Genomic DNA, 20,117 nt, shown 5'->3' on the forward strand with positions numbered 1-20,117 from the left:
TTTAATCACCAGCATTTATTTCAGCAACTTGACTATATATGAAACGCTTTGATCAATACTGTGTGTGCTATTTATTCATTGTTACTTTTTTTTCAACAATAAATTAATGATTGCGTGTGGTGAAGTTTATTTTGAACTCTACTTTAAATGCTAATGATATAGGCTATATGTGATGAAAGCCAAAACTGTCCATGCCAAGCAGTTGATTAGCTCTGTCCTCACTGACCATCCTACAGTCGCCAGGGCAGATGTATGTTTTTATGTTTTATAAGATTAGAGGGGGATTAAAGGCGATGCAGCAGATCTCAGGCCTGTGGGAGGTCTGTTGCGTCTATGCCCCCCCCCCCCCCCCCCCCCCCGTTGTCTGCTTTCTCGCGAGAAGTCGCGAAGTTTCCGGTGTTGTGTATGTTCCTGGAAACATGGCGGCCAGCTTCCGCGGCCGTCCTATCCGGAGTCTTCGGATGCGAGGTAAGCGTGAAAAACTAGATTCAGCAGTATGTGTAAAAGCGGGATATTGCAAAAATAGATTTTCTCAGGCACATGATGACCTTGGCGTTATCCCTTACAATGTTTGCGATGTGTGTTTCTGACAGGTCGGAATGACAGCGGGGAGGAAAACGTACCGCTGGATCTGACCAGAGGTAAGCAGAGGCTTCATCACATCACCCTGAAAGCGATTATTGTTCAAAATGGATGAGGGGCATTTCTGCAGACCCCAGCCCTGTGAAGTTAAAATCCAGTTAGTCGGTGCACTAGTCTGTCCGTGCTGTTGTTACGCTGTCACGTCCCCCTTTCTGTTTCGTCTAATAACATCGCCAGCGATATCATAATAACAGGCGGCAGCGAGCTAACTAACTAGCAGAGTTAGCGTTAGCTAGCTGCCTCAGCTAACCAGCCATGACGACGCTCTGTTGTTTTGGTTAGTGTGAGCGGGCAAGATAGCGTGTTTTTTAGCCAACCAGCCATAAGTGGTACAGTCATTCACTGGTCTTCGCTGGCTGGAGGACAAATTGGGTTTCGGGGCTGTTAGCTGAGTAGCAGTTAGACAACACAGGGTGCGCAGGGAGGTTTTTCTGGAGGCACTGGTACACAGCTGCACAAGCTGGTCCGAGCGACTCCTCCAGCAGCAACACTGCATACCAGTTATCTGCCCCCGGCTTAGGGACCCAGACTGGTGTTATTAACACTGTGCAAACCAGGGAATGTAAGAGAAATTCAACATGAAAAGCCAATAGTATGTTCGTCCCGTTGACATTAGGGATGGGGTGTGGGGATGGTGTGGGGTGGGGGCACTTAATCTGTCAGCTGCTTCATCGTGGATTTGCAAAATATAGTATATGTAGGATATCAGTCAACCTAAAAGTTTGATTTCAGGTCAGGGTAAGTGGGTCGTAACATTATCCTGGTGTGTCACATGAATTTTGAGAAATCTTAAAACTAAACACTAAACCATCTCTGTGCCCAGGACCTCCAATATCATCAAGCTCAGAATTCCTATGTAAAGTCCACGTCAGGTGTTTTTCTTGTATGTGCAACCTTAGATGGGACACAAGCTCAAACTCGTCCAGAGCTTGAGACTAGTGCATATGTATATCCCTGCCCTGTCAATTAATTAACCTCAGGCTATATCTGGTACATTTATGTAACAGTATATTTTACCATAACATTGGCTTAAAATGCTTATCAGTGCTTGTTTAAATTCATCAAGTTTAATATCACAACACTTTGGTTCAGTCATTTTCTCTTGTGGATAAAAGAACATTTGTACATTTTGTACTGATTTACACTGAATGTATTCAGTGTTTGCAAAAACAGTTTGCTGTAGTTCAATATTTGGAAGCACTGATTTTTTTTGTTCATGGGTTTAAGTTATTTTTGACTGATGACTAATTCTGATAGCTTTTATTATTTGACATTGAAAATAAATCGAGCTCATCCCCTGGTTAATTTTGTTACTGAGGCAAAAATATTGTATGCAGTTCATTAAGTTGTTATATCCATAGTTTTTTTCAGTGTTTATCTTTTTGTTAAAATGCAGTATATGGAACTTGTTTACTCTATTTATACATACATATAGCTGGAAGGAACTGAAAACGAAAAACACTTCTCTGCTCAAGTCTTGCTTTCACTGGATAGACCTTGTTTTGACTGTACACACTAATTTAGTTTGACCAGCTAAACCAACTTCCTTCCTGCAACATATCAAATACGGTTCATCGACCGTTATTGTGGCAATATAGCTTAATGCTTGTCTTAGTTACATTGTATTTCCTTTTTGTTCTCCTGCAGAACCATCAGAAAACTTCCGTGAAATCCTTCAAAATGTGGCCAAACCGCACGGAGTCAGTAACATGCGAAAACTGGGCCACCTGAACAACTTCATAAAGGTAACGCTGTCGAGTTATGATGCTTTTGCCCCAGGGTTTTATTTGTTACTTGAGGCAGTCAAGACAACACTGAGAATCAGTGAAAGTAATAAAGTTGTGAAGTTGGTATCTTCCAAAAACCAACATGAAAGCCCTGCAGGTACAAACATACAGCTTTTCAAGAAGGTCTCACTGTTCAGAGATTGTCTGAAAAGACTGACTCGCTGTGCTCCCCTCCCCTCCTCTGTCGTGTCACCACTGACCTCTCCTTGATCCTCTCCTCTTGGGTGTTGCTGCCAGCAGGCCTAGCAGTGCCTGTCATTGTGATGCTGACAGTGAATGTAACAGGAGCTCTAGGGATGGGAAAGCACTCTGACCTAATGTGCATCAAGGCAGCAGCACTATGACTTTGAAACCTGAGATTTTTAATGTCTGGTTATTGTTCTTATGAACCTGAGACACTTTCAGTTTTAAAATCTCTATTTTTCCCAACTTGATTCTAGTTTCTATTCTAGTTTGGCGCTGTGATGTTGGTGGTAAAAGTTAAGATTTTCACGTACACACTGTGCAATGTGTAAATTCCAAATTTCTCATATGTCAAATGTCTCATGTGTTCAGCTAAACTGAAACACAAAACAAGTGATCCTAGATTTTAGTAGGTACCAGGGAAAGGATTTAAAATGCTGAGACCAAACTGAATAACTGGACAGTGTGTGTCCCACTTATCAGCAGATGATGACTGTGATGCTCAGATTTATTGTTTGCACATGAAAAAGGAAGGAAGAATTAGAGATTTGGTTGTTTCTCCATCCTTTTAGTGTTTCACTGCAGATAGAGAACTTTTTAGAAACACTTTAAAAGCAAATTCAGATGGAAGTTGTTTCAACATATAAGCAGTGTTTTTAGATTTGAGTGTTTTTCTTTGTGTGGACATGCCCTGTGTCAGCCCTGTGATGGACCACTGGCCTCTCCAGGGTGTTTTTCTGCCTTTGACCCAACAGATACAGGAATAGGTCTTGAGCTGTCCTGTTATTTTGAACAGGAATAACGGGTTGTAGAAGGTGACTTGAAACACTGAGAGCTAAGTATGAGGGGACAACTTGCAGTTTCTTGTTCTCTTAGCAATTGTTTTTGTTCACCTTCACATCATCGTGGATTCGTCCAGGCCATTTACACAACTGTCCAATTCGCCAACCTTGGGCAATAGATGTTTAGACATTTGCTGATTTCTGCTGAGTAACCTGCTGCCATGAACCAGCTCTGACTGTCTGTCATGGACATATATTGACCGTTTGTTGGCGGCCGTGCATCCGGTGTGTGTTGGCCCTCAGAAAACTGCGCAGCTGGCACTGTAGCAGGCTGAAGGCTGAGTGTGGGCCTGAGCTGTGCGTCTGTAATCCGCACACGAACTCTCTTGTTTACAACTGACAGGAGGGTAATGGCTGTGACGTGTGTGTGTCTGTGTGTATACGTCTGTTTGAGCACCATGCCTCTGATTCCTTATAAGGGTTCCAGGACAGTGAGGGTGACCTAATCCCCCTCGGACAGTGTCACATGCCCCTCTCCCCATCTCCTCTCTCCCCCTCCCTCCTGCCTGCTTGAGCTCTGACATCACAGCTGGTTTAAAACAACCCCCTACTCACCATGCCTCTGTTCACCCATCCCATCCTGCTCCATCTCTCCTCCTGCTCCTCCTGCTCTGTGGTTTATGATGAAGGAGAGAGGAGATTTATGTGCAGTTTTAAGAAACACTTCACACATCAATTACCAGCCGAATGTACTCATTGGCTCCCCTGCTGATGCTGCATCGGGATATGCAGAGGTAGACTGAACTGCTGTGATGGAGTTGAACTGCTTCGTTGGTTAGTGCTTGGGTGCCTCAGGGTGCCCATGGGAAAGGTGGCAGCTCCAAAATGGCGGCATCCTTTACCCAAGAGCTCAGTGCTTTGTGCTTACAATGAATTTTCTAGACTGTGCTGTTGTTAGGCTTGGTCTGACAGTTGACATCGACTATCACTAAAGGCTTATGTACACAATACTTATTCAAATTTTCATTACGGAGTTCATCATGAACTGCTTTTGTCTACATAAAATATATACACCAGATGTGTGTGGGCCCCTGTTAATGATGGAGCTGTGGTGAAGGAACTGCTAAAATTGGATGTATATGAAGAAAACAGGGTCCATTGCCAGGCCTGGCAGGGTACACAAAAAACAGGAGACAATAATCAGTCTGTGGGTGGAAGAATACAACAGAATCAGTCAACCTACTGCTTACCTTGTGTTCTCACCCTATATTTTCACATATCCAGCACATACAAGTGCACTCACTCATAAACAACAAATGGTGAAAGTGACAAAAGCCAGCACCAACCACTGGACCTGTGAATGTGTTGTCCCAATGCTTTTGTAATCATAACCGCCATCTACCACCAGTGAAAACATAACATTATCCATTTGCGATTCACCTATTTAAAACCAGTCATTGTGTTACAGACAAGTGGAAAGCTACAACAAACCCACTGGCATGGCTGCAGGAAAGTGCTGTGCTGTTTGTTGGTTTGGTGCGTCTTTGACTCAAATATTGTCAAACAGTAGTGTCTCAGGTGAAGGATGGCACCATTTTAGAGAGACTGAATACCACGAGGAGCTCTAGTGCCACCATAATGTCTGTGCTAGGCTTATTATCATCCTCATCATCATGTTAACTCATTCCTTTTATGAGTCAAATCATTTATTTTTTTGTTGTTTGCTGTTTCCATGTTATAGCTGCTATGCAGCATTGGCCACCGTGAGGAAAACTTTGGGTATACACACGAAGAAATCATCATTTGGTAAGTGTTGTGAGCCACCCGTAGTTACTGATTGTACACTGTGTACTTTTTATTGACATGTGCTAATTTTCCATTTCATTGGAGTATTATTTATACAGCCAAGTGAAACTGTTAGTAAGTTGGGCCTGGTTGGATAATCAGTTTAGATGTTTGGTATGTGGAACATTAAAAATCCATCAGAAAGCTTATGAAAGATTTCAGGAAATGATAATAGTTTGTAAAGTCTTAGTAAATATTTGTCACATACATTGTACAATTTTCAAGTGTTTGATTTTTATCCCTTAGTCTGCGACTAGCTCTTCTGAATGAGGCCAAGGAAGTACGTGCTGCAGGGTTGCGGGCGCTCCGCTACCTCATCAGAGACACCGGCGTGCTGCAGAAGGTCCTCAGACTACAGGTGGACTATTTAATAGCCAGGTGAGACCCTGCTTTGACCAATCAGATGCACAGTTGCTGTCTGGTTGACTTGTAAAGCAAATGGTTAAAGCATATTCCTTTTTACAGTAAGTCACATGTTCAGAGACATCCAAGTGTTATGCTTCAGTCATACTTAATTTTCTTCTGCTGTGGTTAAAAGAAAAGGACTTGACTAATAATACCTCTGTTGTTTCAGATGCATTGACATCCAGCAGAGCAATGAGGGGGAGAGGACTCAGGCTCTGAGACTAGTCCGAAAGGTGAGATAATATGTACATTTTAAATTTCCAATTGCCATTAATTTGTAGCGTCAGCGTCATGTGACGAGGGGGAATTTGCCCTTTGCCCTCACAGCTCAGCCTTAGCTCCAGCACAGTCCCACCAGAAAGATCATTGGGTAAGCAGCAGTGTCAGAGTGTGGACACTTTGCACGAGTCTGCAGGCGAGGTTATTTATAGCTCTTTCTGTAGTTTACTGTAAACCTTCTTCACACACACACACACACACACACACACACACACACACACACACATACACATACACATAGTGTCAGGCTCTGGTTTCATGGAAGACCTATTGCCCATACAGGCAGTAATATTACCCCTGTGCTCATAACACATAGCCCGGCCTCTTATCATAAAGTATACTTCTGCCACCACTTGTTATTGTAAATTCTGAGGTCCTCAGAATACATCCAGCTACAGTTTTTGCATTTCTAACATTGCTCTTCCTTTTTTCTGAGACCTAGAAAAAGTGAAAGCAGCCTTAACAAAAATTGCAGTTAAATTTTGCCTCTGTTTGTCCAGACTTGTTTGATGACTCATGTTTCTCTGCTCTCACTCCCCTTGTAGATTATCACTGTCAATGCAATGCTGTTCCCCACCTCTATCGCAAACTCTCTAATTGCTGTGGGCACTGATGGACTACAGGAGAGAGACCGCATGGTCCGTGCAGCCATTGCCATCGTATGTGAGCTAGGTGAGTGCCTGGCCCCCATCAGGAAGTTGCTCTGTCTGCAGACTGAAGAACCTTGTAAAATACCTCATGTGTGACAAGTATAAAAAACCTCTGATATTTTTTGTTGCCGGCTTCTTGCATGTGCAGCCCTGAAGAACCCAGAGGTGGTGGCCAAACGAGGAGGCCTCAGCACCATCCTGAAGAGTGTGATCGACTGTCAGCTGAGTCGCATCAATGAAGCACTGATCACCACCATCCTCCATCTTCTCAACCACCCACGTACCCGTCAGTACGTGCGTGTTGACGTCGAGCTGGAGGTACACACAGACACAGATTCAGAGGAAGCTGCTGTTTATAAATGAGCCAGAGTGCTGGGAGTTATTCCAGTCAGGATTAATAGCCGGAGTTTGGCTGTCTCTTTCCCATGGAGTTTAGAGTAATCAGTTACAACAATTCTCTAAAGCTTCATTGTCTGTAAACAGACACCTGGGACAGAGGCATCCCCTCACAGCAGTCATTATATCCGCATGGATGTTACATGAGATTTAAATTGCAGGTTAATTATTGTTTCAATATGTTTGGTGGGAATATTTAAGAGTGCTTCCACTTTATTACACCTAATAAGTCTGTTGTATTTTCCACTCATCCATCTTTTGTGTTTGTGTGTTTGTTCTATCCTACAGCAAATCCTCGCCCCTTTCACAGATTTTCACTACCGTCACAATGCAGACACGACTGAAGGGCAACTCAAGTGAGTGTGTGTGTGGGGGGTAGGGGTATGAAGAGTGTTACTGTTACAGTAGAAACAAAAAGATAGTGTTTTGACATTTCCCTCTGTTTACTGTTTGCTGTATTCCTATATTGGTAACACCATGCATCGAGAACGCTGAGGGTTTGTATAGTGTTTTTGTGATATGACCCTTGTTATCAGGGCTGCTTGACTCCAGAATGACTTGCCTGAGGATGTGAAGCAGGCTAAGTCGCCACAATCCTTTAAGTCACCCTGAAAGATTTGCTTTTAATATAAAAAGATCTTTTATTGATTCTCTTTGACTACTTTTGATGTTTTTCCTTTGTGGTGTAGCTTGAACCTTTGTGAAATGCTTCTCAGTGCTCTGTGCAAAGAGAGATCATAATGATGTTGTGTGTATGGAACACGGTGCTCAGTTATTAATGTGTGTGTGTGTGTGTGTGTGTGTGTGTGTGTGTGTGTGTGTGTGTGTGTGTGTGTGTGTGTGTGTGTGTGTGTGTGTTTTCATGTTCTCAGAGAGGACAGAGAGGCCCGTTTCTTGTCGAGTAGAATGGCCATAGTGGCAGCCTTTCGCTCCTGGTCTGGTAAGGGCTTACGTGATAATTGTTTGTGAATAGTTTGTTTTATATAAAATGTGTTTTCATTTCAAGGGTATCATGAGTTAAATGTGGCCCTTTGTCTCTTTTGTTACTCAGGGATTATCAACCTGTGCAAGGCTGGAAATCCTGGAATTCAATCTTTAATTGGCTTACTTTGCATACCAAATATGGAAGTTAGGGTGAGTATTGAAACAGCTGCATACCAAATATTTTTTAAAAAATGTCTGGGAGAATAGGGACGTTTGTAGATTTACAAGTAGTTTACAGCTTTTGTTTGCTACCCTAGCAACCAAGACTTTCGTGATGTGTAAATCTCTTGCCTGTGAAGCTTTTTGTCCCACCAGCTTTCATTTTACTGTAGCTGTAGGTAGATGGAGGATCAAACAGGCTTTCACATGTGTCTGTTTGCTATCAAAACACACAGTGAGATATATTTGTCATGGCACAGACTGATCAGATCAGATCAACAGATGAAGAGCTTGCAGATATTATTGTTCTATTTCCTGTGGGTTCAGAGTAAAACTAGAGCTGTTTTCTCATGTAAAGCTGACTCCTCTGGACATTTACACATGTAGCACACAAAAGGAGATTGTCCACATCAGATGTATCCTCACCCACTGGAAATACTTAGTTTGGTTTAGGATAGAAACGTCATCAATGCACCCAGATGCTCGCTGTGAACTCTTCGGACAATGACTGACCGTGCTCACACATCACTTCAGTCGGACATTACGCAGACTTTGTGTGAGGGAGCTGGCAGGGTAAGGTCCGTTTAATGTCCGGTCCAACTGATTTGGACATTTGTGTTCCCACATACAGCTCCTCAGGGTAATGCCTAGATAGATTCAGGGTTGCAGTGCATGTGTGAAAGCAGCTTAAAGCTCCCTTAAGCCTTTAGAGCATTGTGTTACACAGCAGTAACATTAGGGTATTGGAAGTGCTCTTTCCAGCGCTGCTTAATGTACTTTGTGTATTAAACGTGTATGTATCTGATTTTTTTTTTCCCTGCAGAAAGGCTTGTTGGAGGTGTTATATGAGATATTCAGGCTCCCTGTGCCCATTGTAACTCAAGACTTTACTGAAGCTCTTCTCAGTGTTGGTGAGTGAAGCATCTTTTGTATCTTCAGAATTCATTTTTATACTCTCTTCCAGTATCTGGGTAACTAGTGATTTGGGTGTTTTTAGATACAGTGCTTAATATGTAATTGTAGTTTGACTACATGGCCTTTTATAGTCATAACAGGAAGCACACTCATAAAAATACTTTGGTGTATACAAGTACATATTTTTCTCACACACAGGATAAACTAATCTTTGCTCTTTTTGACTTCAGACCCTGCCAGGTTCCAGGACACCTGGAGACTCTCTGATGGGTTTGTTGCTGCTGAGGCCAAAGTCATCTTACCCCATCGGGCCCGCTCGAGGTGAGAGAATAGAAAGGAAACAGGTTGGCTAAACTGTTCAGTGTTTACATGAGCCATGAAATTATTTTTTTCCCCGTTTACTTCATTAGGCCTGATCTGATGGACAACTACCTGGGGTTTGTCCTGTCTGCCTTTATCACCAGTGGGCTGTTAGAGGTAAATTGATACAGTGTTTTTTAGACCTTTGCACCTAGGGACTGATTTATATTTCAGTTGGCACTTAACTACTACTAAAGTGGCAATCAGTATTAGGTGTCAGTGTTTTTCAGGAGTATACCACAGTATCACTACGAAGCCATAACCTTCTCCCTCTCCTTCCTCTTGTCTTTGTAGGGTCTTGTTGAAGTTGTGACCAGTAGCGATGACCAGCTTGCTGTCCGATCTACCATCCTGTTGGGAGAACTTCTACACATGGTAATAGAAACGTTGGGAAAGTATCCGTGACACACGGCATATTTTGGAAAACTGGAAAAAGCCCTAAATGTTTGTGTTTGTGTGTCACTGCAGAATAAACAACTGAAGATTTGTGTATATTCAAATGCCTGTCACAAATGAGCAACTGTCATATTAATTCGAAATGCATCTTTGCTTTTTCCTCCACCCGCTTCTCTTCTGTTTAGGCAAACACCATCCTTCCTCATTCCCACAGCCACCACCTGCACTGCCTCCCCACCCTCATCAACATGGCAGCCTCTTTTGATATCCCCCAGGAGAAACGACTGTGAGTACACTCTGTCACACACACACACACACACACACACCTGTTTTTCCTTTCCAAAAGAAAATCATTTTCAGTACAAACACATATTTATTTCCCAGAAATTAATGTTTTCTTTATCTCTCTCTTTGATCATTAGTGCTCTTTTAACAGAAATCAATTATGAACTTAAATATTATCAGTGATATAAAATTTGCAAATCAAAAACAAAATTTTGGGGGAAAAACTTGTATGTATGTATCTATACGTGTGTTCCAGTCGGGCGAGTGCAGCAGTCAACAATCTGAAGCGTTTTCATGAGAAGAAGAAGAAAGGTTTGAAACCCCACAGTCTTTACCTGGACCACATCATCCGCAAGTCTGTGTCTTCACATAACCACAGAGAGTCGCACTCGCGTTCCCACAGAGACATCTATGTCATTAAGGTAAATATGTGCTTTTCAGATTCTAGATTTTAAGTGTAGCAACCCTCTGTGCTGCAGCAAAATATTAAGGTAGTTTAGTAGTATATTTATCCTATCCCTCCCACAATTATATCAGTGTAATCTCTGTTCAGTACAAACATCTGGGGTGTGTTTAGTTTGGCTGAGCACGAGCACAGAAAAATGGGAAACAGATACAGTAGCTTCCATCATAAATACAAAAAAAAAAAGTTTTTTTCATCTAAGAATGACCTGGATGTTGTTTGGAAGTTAGAAAGTGTGCAGCCAGCTGTTAGTTATTCAGCAAATGGCTTCAATTTGTTCACTAAATGCTGCTTAAACCACCACTACAGCTCATTTCCATTTTCAACATGTGGTGAATATAAAAGATGCAATGTGGAGCTTTGAAATTATTAGGAAGTACTTTTGATGAAGTTAACTGCTTCCCTTTGTTTTCGGCAAAGCAGAGTTAAATAAAGAGTTGTGAAACGTGAAATGAAGCACAGAATTTCATAATAATAAAGTGCTTCTGACTTTGCACAGTGAAAACATCAGCAGCTATGTATTCCTGTTTTTCATACTGTAAAATCAATGTTTTGTGTCTCAGGACACAGAAGAAGCTCTGATGATGAACCTGAGAGACAGTCACATTCTCAACCACAAGCAGAACCTGGAGTGGAACTGGCTGCTTATTGCCACCATCCTTAAGGTCTGTTCTCATGTAGCACCACAGACTCTGTTGTGAACTTCTCTTCCCTGGCAAATGTTTAAATGTTGTTTTTCTCTCCCAGTGGCCAAATGTAAACCTCAGGAACAACAAAGATGAACAGATGCACAAGTGAGACCCTTTCATATCTTCAAAAACCCGCTGCAACATTTAAAAAAGTTTGCCGTGCTCTTGTGACATCTTGTTTTAAACACTTCTTTGTTGTCTGTGTGATGCAGGTTTGTGAGGAGGCTGCTGTACTTTTATAAGCCCAGTAGTAAACTGTACGCAGGGCTGGCACTGGATCACGTAAAGGCCAGACAACTGACTGTGGTTGGTTGTCAGTTTGTTGAGTTCCTCATGGATTCGGATGAGGTTAGAGAAGTGGGCATTAACCTACAAACACACACTTCTGTTTTCACCTTTGTCATTTTCTAACTTGCCTCTCCTGTCTCCCTCCCTCCTCTTCCCATTGTTACCAGGATGGCCAGGGATACCTGGAGGACCTGGTCAAGGACATGGTGTCATGGCTCTCCTCGTCCTCAGGACTGAAGCCCGAGCGCTGTCTGCAGAGTAACGGCCTGCTCACCACACTCAGCCAACACTACTTCCTCTTCCTGGGGACACTCTCTGCACACCCACAGGGAGTCAAACTGCTGGAGAAATGTGGCCTGTTTCAGTGGTGAGTGAACAGAAAAACCTGACAGCTTTTCCAATAGAGAGTAAGAATCTCAGATGTGTTTGTTGTTTTGATGACACAGTAACAAAACGCATTTAATCAAGTTCCCACTAAACAACTCAATGTAACAATGTCTATTCTTGTTTTCTGTATTTTTGCAGCCTGCTGAATCTGTGCTCTGTGAAGAACCAGGATGCTGTGCTGAAACTCGCTGTATCCACACTGGACTACAGCAGAGATGGTCTAGCCAGAGTGATCCTCTCCAAGATCCTCACTGCTGCTACTGATGTAGGACAGCAACAAGAACACAAGACACGCAAACATAAAAATACCTTTGAAACAAACAATTACCTTGTACTCATGCCTCTCTACAAGAACTACAATAACCATGCCCTCTCTTCCTCCCACAATGCTTCTTGTCTCACCGAGCAGACATGTCGGCTGTATGCCACCAAACACCTTCGTGTGCTGCTGCGTGCGGGCGTGGAGTTCTTTAGTAGCTGGGGCATGGAGCTGCTGGTCACACAGCTTCACGACCACAGCAAGGCGGTGTCCATGGAGGCCCTGGACATACTGGACGAGGCCTGCGAGGACAAGGTGACACGCATCTCTTAGAGTACAGTCTGATCAGCCGATCATTGGCGGTTCAACAGAAGAAGGCTGTAGCTATGTGAGAGTGTGAGAGACTGAATGTAAAGCAAGGTGTTGCATTAGAAAGTGCATGAATGCGCAGCTTTATTAGACAGTTGAGTAAGCACATGGAACCGCAGCCTTAACTCCAAGAACACTTTAAAAACTGATTTTACTTAGATAAATTTAATACAATGAACTCTGGGTGTGTTTTCTTGTGTATTTACGGTCAGCCTTGTGTGTCCATTCTTCACGCTGTCTGACTGGTTCTGTCTTGCTGCTTCACAGGCCAACCTTCATGCTCTAATCCATCTGAAACCAGCTCTGTCCCACCTGGGAGACAAAGGCCTCCTGCTGCTCCTCAGGTGAGTGTTTACCACATCGGCTCTGCTCACCAGACTTGGCTCAAAGTGTTTAATATGTTGTAGTCTAAAAGCCTTTATATCCCCTCTTAACTTCCTGCTGTTTAGGTTCCTGTCCATTCCTAAAGGTTTCTCCTACCTCAATGAGAGGGGTTACGTCAGCAAACAGCTGGATAAATGGCAGAAGGTATAATCAGGATAATGGTGTTATTAATGTGTTATAGTATTTTTTTATTCATGATGCTACTAGATTATAACAAGACCACAAAATAACAGGAGTTTTAGTTTAACTCTGGGATGTAAATGTATTATTTGTTGTAGGAATACAACCTTAAGTATGTGGACCTGATAGAGGAGCAGCTCAACGAAGCACTAACAACCTACCGCAAACCTGTTGATGGAGACAACTACGTCAGACGCAGCAACCAAAGGTGAGAAGCTTGACTCAAAGACTGTATGAAATATTGGTCCGCAGTAGCTTACATGTCACAGGATGTGCTGCAAGTTGTTTTTCTAATTTCTCTGGTTGTGTCTCCAGGTTACAAAGACCAAATGTATATCTCCCTGTGCACTTGTATGGTCAGCTGGTCCATGATAAGACAGGCTGTCATCTTTTGGAGGCTCAGGTAAAGACTTTTTCTTAACAGCAGTGCAGTATGGTCTTTCTTCCTTTTTCATTTCCTACATTTTGTTTCTGTGGGGAGCAGCAGGTTGTCCAGGTTTAGCTGTGTGTCTTTCTAACGTCTCTCTGTTTGTGTCTTTTCCAGAGTGTGGTTCCTGACCTCAGCTACACAGTTCGCTCCCCGATGCTGGACACCTGGGAGGGCATCAAACAGCTGAAGGCTGCTCTCTGGGCACTGGTCAGTAACACTTTCTATCTCTTTATGTCACCTCAGGTACCCTGACTCTATATTAGTAACAGTTACAAAGAGACGGCTCTGGTCACGTGTTGTTTTCCATGCAGGGCAACATTGGCTCTTCAAACTGGGGTCTGAACCTCCTTCAGGAGGAGAATGTCATCCCTGACATCCTCACGTTGGCTCAGCACTGTGAGGTGCTGTCAGTACGAGGGTAAGTTCATTTTTAGTTTTTACCAGTTGTCACCAAAAAATACCCACATTTTAGCCACGCATCTAGAAGTTGTTTTTTCTTGTTCAGTAACACAATGTTTAAAGTAAACATTTTTTTCTGATGATGAGGATGCTCATCACCATATACAATTGCTTATAAACAGTGAAGAGAAAAAAAAGCTGCTTAGTATGCTCTAGATCAGCATGCCTCCAAAGTTTTTAAAACAAATCCATGAGAAATATTTCTCAAAGTCTAAAATGGCTCAGCAGAAGAGATTTGTATGTTTACTAACCGTCCTCTCCCGTCCACAGGACGTGTGTTTATGTGCTGGGTGTGATCTCCAAGACCAGGCAGGGGTGTGAGGTGCTGAAGCAGTACGGTTGGGACGCGGTCAGACACAGTCGCAGGACGTTGTGGCCTGTCACTCCAGACGAGGTCGACACACAGCTGACCTCTGAGCTTTCTTCAGTGCCGAGCACGCTCAGTCTGAACTCTGAATCAACCAGCTCGCGCCACAACAGTGAGAGCGAGTCTCAGCCAAGTACGTAGGACTAGTTTTGTTTACGATGTTATGCCACCATTGTAATCCAATGTTCATGATGGCAATTACAATAGACAGGTAGACAACAGCTCTTTTTTTTAATTTTTTTTATTTGCCCCCTCTTAATTTACTCTTTGTGCTTTCAGACATGTACATCATGGACGATGACAAGTGTGATGTTCTGGACCAATCGGATGAGTCATCTTTCTATCTACACCCCAAACCGGTCAAGGACCGCAGCCCCTTCACCATCCTGGCCTCCACACGCTTCGTTCGCACCCGCCTCCTCAACTCCCTGTCTCTTCCTAGCAAGAAGCTGCGCTCCACCAGTGACCCGAAGACCCCATCAGGCTCTCGCACCCCTACTGAACTCAAGACAGGGAGCATTAGGCGGAACAGGACAGTGACAGAACCCTCAGTCTACAGCCCAAATCAGGGGGATGTCTTCACCCCTGTGTTTAATGGCAGAGGAATGCCGAAGAGTCCTACAGTGAGCCTGGAGACGTCCTTTGTTGGGACCAGGGGGGGCTCTGAGGAGCACCTTGTAGATGGAAGGCTGGCTAGGGGAGGCGGCTCAGGCCTGGGACTAAGTGGTCTAGGAGGACACGGGACTGCAGAGCACCCCAGCCGAGAGAGGGAGCAAAGCAGCCGAGAGCGCCTGGCAGGAGGAGATGGCGGCTCCTCTTCTAGTGGAGGCAACGTGGGAGGGGGTGGAGGAGGCGGCGGAGGTACTCAGTTTAAAAGCCGCAGTCAGAGCTTTAACACAGACACCACAACCAGCGGCATCAGCTCCATGAGCTCCAGCCCCTCCAGGGAGACTGTTGGAAACCCCGAGCATCCCGAACCTGAACCGGACTCCTCTGACTGTGTGAGCCTCAACACGGTGGTGTCTGCTAAGACTGTAAAAACACTCTCCTCCCTCACCCCCCAGGCTCAGACCAACCACATGTCAATGTCTAAGTCCTCCACTGTCTCTCTGGTACCGCCCGGCTCCTCGCACACTCTCCCTCGCCGAGCTCAGTCTCTCAAGTCTCCTTCAGTAACCACCATCAAGAGCCTGGCTGACTGTAGCTTCATGTACACCAGCCCAAGAGACGCACTGGGCTATGCTACGTTGAAGAGGCTGCAGCAGCAGAGGATACACCCGTCTTTGTCTCACAGTGAAGCACTGGCTTCACCCGCCAAAGACGTGCTCTTCACCGACACCATCACTATGAAGACCGGCAGCCTTGACTCCAGATTAACACCTCGCAGGTAAGTCAGCCGTATCTACAGGGACTGTATGACAGAAAGCTACCACTGAATGTCTCTGTTTGTCTATACGAATGTGTTTATTACTTTTAAAAAAATGTTTGTCGTTGCATGATCAGAAAGATGTGTACTCACTCATCCTCCTCCATCTGTAGCTTAGGCAGCTGTGTGCCTGAGGCAGAGTTTTGGTTTCTGTCTACCTCAGCAGTGACAGGTTTGATTATGTGTTTTTGTGCACCTTCTACTATGTCTGTCAGGCTATCAGATAGGAGGGGCACGTGTCCAGAACCCAGCGTCTTAAGCCCATACCGCAGGCTGTCCAGAACACTCGCACCGTGGTGGGTGGACTGACCCAGTGTCCTCCTTAGTAGAGACGTAGCTTCCAGCACCAAACCTGACGAATGTGCCCTTTGCTGCTTTTACTTCAGTAGCAACTACAACTCTTTACCCACAGTTGCTTTGCCATTGCTTTGACTCCTGTAGCCCTGTAGTGTGGTCAGTTACTGGTTGTTCCCACCTCCTGGAGCTGTAACCCTTCATAGTGGTATAAATAGCACACAGGTAGACATACATGCCACAATTTAGATGTGGTTGTACTGTTTCATTGTTAAGTTGCAAAAAGGTGGGTGGAGAAATTTACTTGTGACCAGAAGATGAGGAATCATGTCAGTGAGTGTGAGGAATGTTTGAGAATGTGCTTTAGCTCTGACAAAGTGCCAAGGTCCAAGCACACAGGCTCTTAACTCTCACTATATATTAAACTCTCTCTTCACCTTCACTGTGAATTATTTTACTCATAATAGTTGATTGATAATAACAGAAAAATTCAAGTTACTGGTCATAAGCCTTACATGGCATTTAAATCTTATTCTGTAGAAAAATCCACAGTGATAAATGTGTATCGCAGGTAACACATTCAAGAGTTAGACCTACAGTCTAAATAGTTTAGATTAATTGGGTGTTTTATCTACAAAATGTCAGAAAACAGTAAAGACTGCCTGTCACAAGTTTGTAGAGGCCAAGCTGAAGTTTCAAATTAAGATTAAATAAAGATACTGAAATAAACTGATGTATCATGGATATAAAACAGCAGATCCTCACATTTTAGCAGTTTGAATCAGCAAATGTTGAGGAAAAAAAATATTGAAGTGATTTATTCATTTTCAAAATAGTTGCCAATTAATTTTGATTGACTTGAAAAAACATACATACTATGATATATAGAGGTATTGTCCAGATTTAAAGATGTGTAGTTGTAAACATGTTAGACCATGCTGACAGATTCTAAACGGTTATATCCTAAGGAAGGACAGCAATTTTTTTTTTTTTCGTATGAACTTTGCCCTTTTTACAAGATGTTTTTCAGTGAATCTATAGTCAGCTGGTCATTCGGTGCTTTAGGCTGAAGGCAGCTGTGTCACACTTTGGATTGACATGTGTCCTTTGCTGTGAGTTTACCTGTAGCTGCGGCCCTGATAGCTTGCTACAGTATGTCGGGCTGTAGAGCCCGTTGTGATCCCAACTTCCCTCTCACTCTCTGCTCACTAAGTCTCTGTCTTTGTGCTTTTATCCAACATTTTTTTCACTTACTCCCCATGTTCCTTTTTCTGTCCCAGTCTCTCCCCCCGGATCCTCTCACGCACCTCTCCTCTTGCCCTCCCTAGGTTTCTGAAAGCTCTGAGCTTCGCCTCTCTTGATAAAGAGGAGCTACTCAGTCCCATCAACCAAAGCACCCTTCACCGCTGCTCTTCAGTGCGCTCTATGGTCTCTAGTGCCACCTTTGGGTGCAACGATGACTACATTGGCCTAGCATTGCCCATGGACATCAATGATATGTTCCACATCAGAGACTCGACCTACTTTCAGCAGAGGATCAGCCCGCCGTCCGAAGAGCGAAAACGCTTCCTCTTTGGCGATGGAGATGGTAAATGCAACTTCATGTTGTATTATATGACAAAAGTGTGAGATTTTGAAACAGATTGGTTGATCTAAGGGTGTTTGTGCTCACATTGGTTCTTCCCTCTGTAGGTGACCGCCCTGCTATCCCAGTACTAAAGCAGCAGTTCAGTATCTCTGAGCTGATTGTCTGCCGAGGTGACAGCCAGAACCACACGGTGGGCTCAGAGGAGACAGGACTGCAGGAGCACACTGAAGAAAACTGCCTCTACTGTGTTGGAGCCATCGTCCTCGGATACCCCACACAGCCGCAGATCAACAGCACACACCCTCGGACAGGTGAGCTGACAGCTGGCATTCAATCATTCACATATACTTACTTAAAACTTAGAGAAGAATATAACAGTGCTCATTTTTTTTTCTAACAGACTACGTAGACTTCCCGTCATGGGGAGGCCAGAGCGGCCATCGTCTGGAGGTGATGCCTCAGTCCAAGTTCTCTGGGGTGTCAGGCTGCAGCGACGCTGCTGTGTCACAAGGCTCAATCTGTAGCACGCCCACACCTGGTGACATTGTCATCGGTAAGAATAACAACAACATGCAGGATATCATGTTGAATACCAAAAAATATCCTTTAGTAATTTACTGTTCTGTTCCCTTTACTTTCCAATAAAACTGTTCAATATTACTTCAGTTCAACAGCTCTTCACAGCCCCCTTTTTTTATTTGGTGTATTTGTTTAACTTTTATTCAACCAGGAAAGCCTCTAAAAAATCCCTTTTTAAGAGTGTCTTGGGCAAGATGCAAGACGACAACACAAGACGGATAACAGAAAATATGCCACAAAATCAGAATTTAACAAACAGTGTAGCTTAAAAAAATCAGTCCTTATTATTTGATTGCAATATAAAAGAAGTAGCTTGGATCCAGTTTGTGCTCGACAGTGCAGTAACCAAATCTCAATTAAGAAAAAGGAGCAGGGAAAGGGTGAAAGCACGAAGCAGCCACCACACCATGACGCGAGTGGATATAAGTCCACCTGAGTTATGGAGTTGTAGCATTCACAGAGTTAACTAGACCGGTATTCAGTAGAGTGCATACCTCAACCAAGGCCAAACAATCCTACGCGTCTGTCTAGCTCTCACTGAGATACACCAAAATTTAAGGAGGTCTTCCCTGGCCCCTGCCTCATCCGTTATAGAGCAGCTTGTATTGTATTTATTTTGGTGAATATTGAATAAATATTTGTGTCCTTCAGGTGGAAAGGCGATATCAGAAGATGGCCCCGCCTCTCGAGTCTTGCTGAGGAAGGAGGTTCTTCGCCTCATCATCAACCTCAGCTCATCTGTAGGAACCAAAGGCCACGAAACAGGACTACTGACGTAAAGCTCTTTTTCTCAATATTCATATGTTTTTTTTTTTGAGATGCATGATCAGTTGCAGAACAATGGAAGTTGTTATTTAATGGCCTGTTAAATGTCTCACCCTCTGTTTAGGATAAAGGAGAAGTTTCCATATGCATTTGACGACATCTGCCTGTATTCCGAGGTTTCTCACCTCTTAGCTCACTGTATGTTCCGCTTGACTTCAAGACGTTTCATACAGGAACTCTTCCAGGACGTGCAATTCATGGCAGTAAGACATCATATCACCCCCCCCCCCCAACATTTTCTAAAACTCTATATATATATCCCATGTATTCAATCATTTTCCTCTTTTTCAGATGTATGAGGAAGCAGAGGCAATCCTGACAAAACTACCAAAACCCGTTGAAGAGGATGTTGACCCACCTACAGAATCCTGATCATCCTCCCCCCCTTTTGTGTTCCCTGCACAGACCTGGCCCTGCCACCCTACAAACTTGGAACGAACACAAGACTGAGAGAAATTAAGTTGTGGCTCTTAGGAGGGGGAACGTTTGGCATGTTTCTGTTGCTCAAAACAGAGTGCCATAGCCAAGGATGAGGAGGAGGTGGTCATCACTCACCTTTCTTCTGGCAAATACGAGCTGGAAACAAAGGACGTCAGTATCTGTACACAAAATTTAACCCGACACATCTAATGCTGTCTCAGACTTTTTTTTTTTTTTAACAGGAAAAAGGGGGAGCAGTTTAACCAAATACTGTTTTCAGATGGGTTGGCAATCTTGAGCAACACTCAATAATACATCAAAATAATGCTTAAGGACAAGCTGGATCATTAAGACAAAGACTCACGCTGTGTTTTAAAAAAAAAAAAAAAGAAAAAAAGAAAAAAGAAAAAATTCTATCAACATTTTATCTCTCTCCAGAGGTGGTGTTTTCCTGTTATGAAATGAATAAGGCATGTTGTTGTGTCTACCCAGTGATTCCTCAGACCCTGCTTTTCTTTTCTCCTTACGAAATAAAACACTACAGAGGAATCCTACTGTTTTTAAAATGTATCTGGAGCCTTCCTGGTTCATATTCCACCCTGACCTGTGATCTGTTCTAGCCAGATATGTGCTTATGCTTCT

General features: G+C 43.6%; 1 protein-coding gene across 3 annotated transcripts; it reads left to right on the forward strand.

Annotated features, from left to right (window-relative positions):
• Positions 1 to 376: 376 nt before the first annotated feature.
• Positions 377 to 19,879, forward strand: LOC139623826 (rapamycin-insensitive companion of mTOR-like). Of its 3 annotated transcripts, XM_071482406.1 has the most exons (38): positions 377 to 468; positions 594 to 641; positions 2,290 to 2,387; positions 5,136 to 5,200; positions 5,486 to 5,617; positions 5,814 to 5,877; positions 6,469 to 6,595; positions 6,722 to 6,891; positions 7,258 to 7,325; positions 7,842 to 7,909; positions 8,021 to 8,103; positions 8,936 to 9,023; positions 9,258 to 9,348; positions 9,438 to 9,504; positions 9,682 to 9,762; positions 9,969 to 10,069; positions 10,325 to 10,490; positions 11,095 to 11,196; positions 11,279 to 11,325; positions 11,433 to 11,568; positions 11,676 to 11,875; positions 12,034 to 12,160; positions 12,305 to 12,469; positions 12,791 to 12,867; positions 12,973 to 13,051; positions 13,186 to 13,295; positions 13,403 to 13,490; positions 13,632 to 13,724; positions 13,829 to 13,935; positions 14,247 to 14,476; positions 14,623 to 15,730; positions 15,985 to 16,065; positions 17,392 to 17,651; positions 17,756 to 17,962; positions 18,052 to 18,204; positions 18,882 to 19,005; positions 19,120 to 19,258; positions 19,347 to 19,570. In XM_071482406.1, the coding sequence occupies exons 1-38, from the start codon at positions 420 to 422 to the stop codon at positions 19,425 to 19,427; spliced, it is 5,280 nt and encodes a 1,759-aa protein (XP_071338507.1). In that variant the 5' UTR covers positions 377 to 419; the 3' UTR covers positions 19,428 to 19,570. The 3 variants fall into 3 exon arrangements, with proteins under 3 accessions (XP_071338507.1, XP_071338506.1, XP_071338505.1); XM_071482405.1 differs by lacking the exon at positions 15,985 to 16,065 and having other exon boundaries at positions 19,347 to 19,879; XM_071482404.1 differs by lacking the exon at positions 15,985 to 16,065 and having other exon boundaries at positions 17,344 to 17,651.
• Positions 19,880 to 20,117: the final 238 nt, after the last annotated feature.

This window comes from Trachinotus anak, unplaced genomic scaffold (genome assembly GCF_046630095.1).
Source record: "Trachinotus anak isolate AG129_WGS33_773 ecotype Australia unplaced genomic scaffold, CSIRO_AGI_Tana_v1 ptg000008l, whole genome shotgun sequence".
Lineage (NCBI taxonomy): Eukaryota > Metazoa > Chordata > Actinopteri > Carangiformes > Carangidae > Trachinotus > Trachinotus anak.

Excerpts from the sequence above, each read along its gene's own strand:
- LOC139623826 (XM_071482406.1), top strand. The coding sequence starts at position 420 with ATGGCGGCCAGCTTCCGCGGCCGTCCTATCCGGAGTCTTCGGATGCGA. Across the intron at positions 6,596-6,721 it reads TGCCATCGTATGTGAGCTAG|CCCTGAAGAACCCAGAGGTG; the intron begins GTGAGTGCCTGG and ends TTGCATGTGCAG. Across the intron at positions 11,876-12,033 it reads AAATGTGGCCTGTTTCAGTG|CCTGCTGAATCTGTGCTCTG; the intron begins GTGAGTGAACAG and ends GTATTTTTGCAG.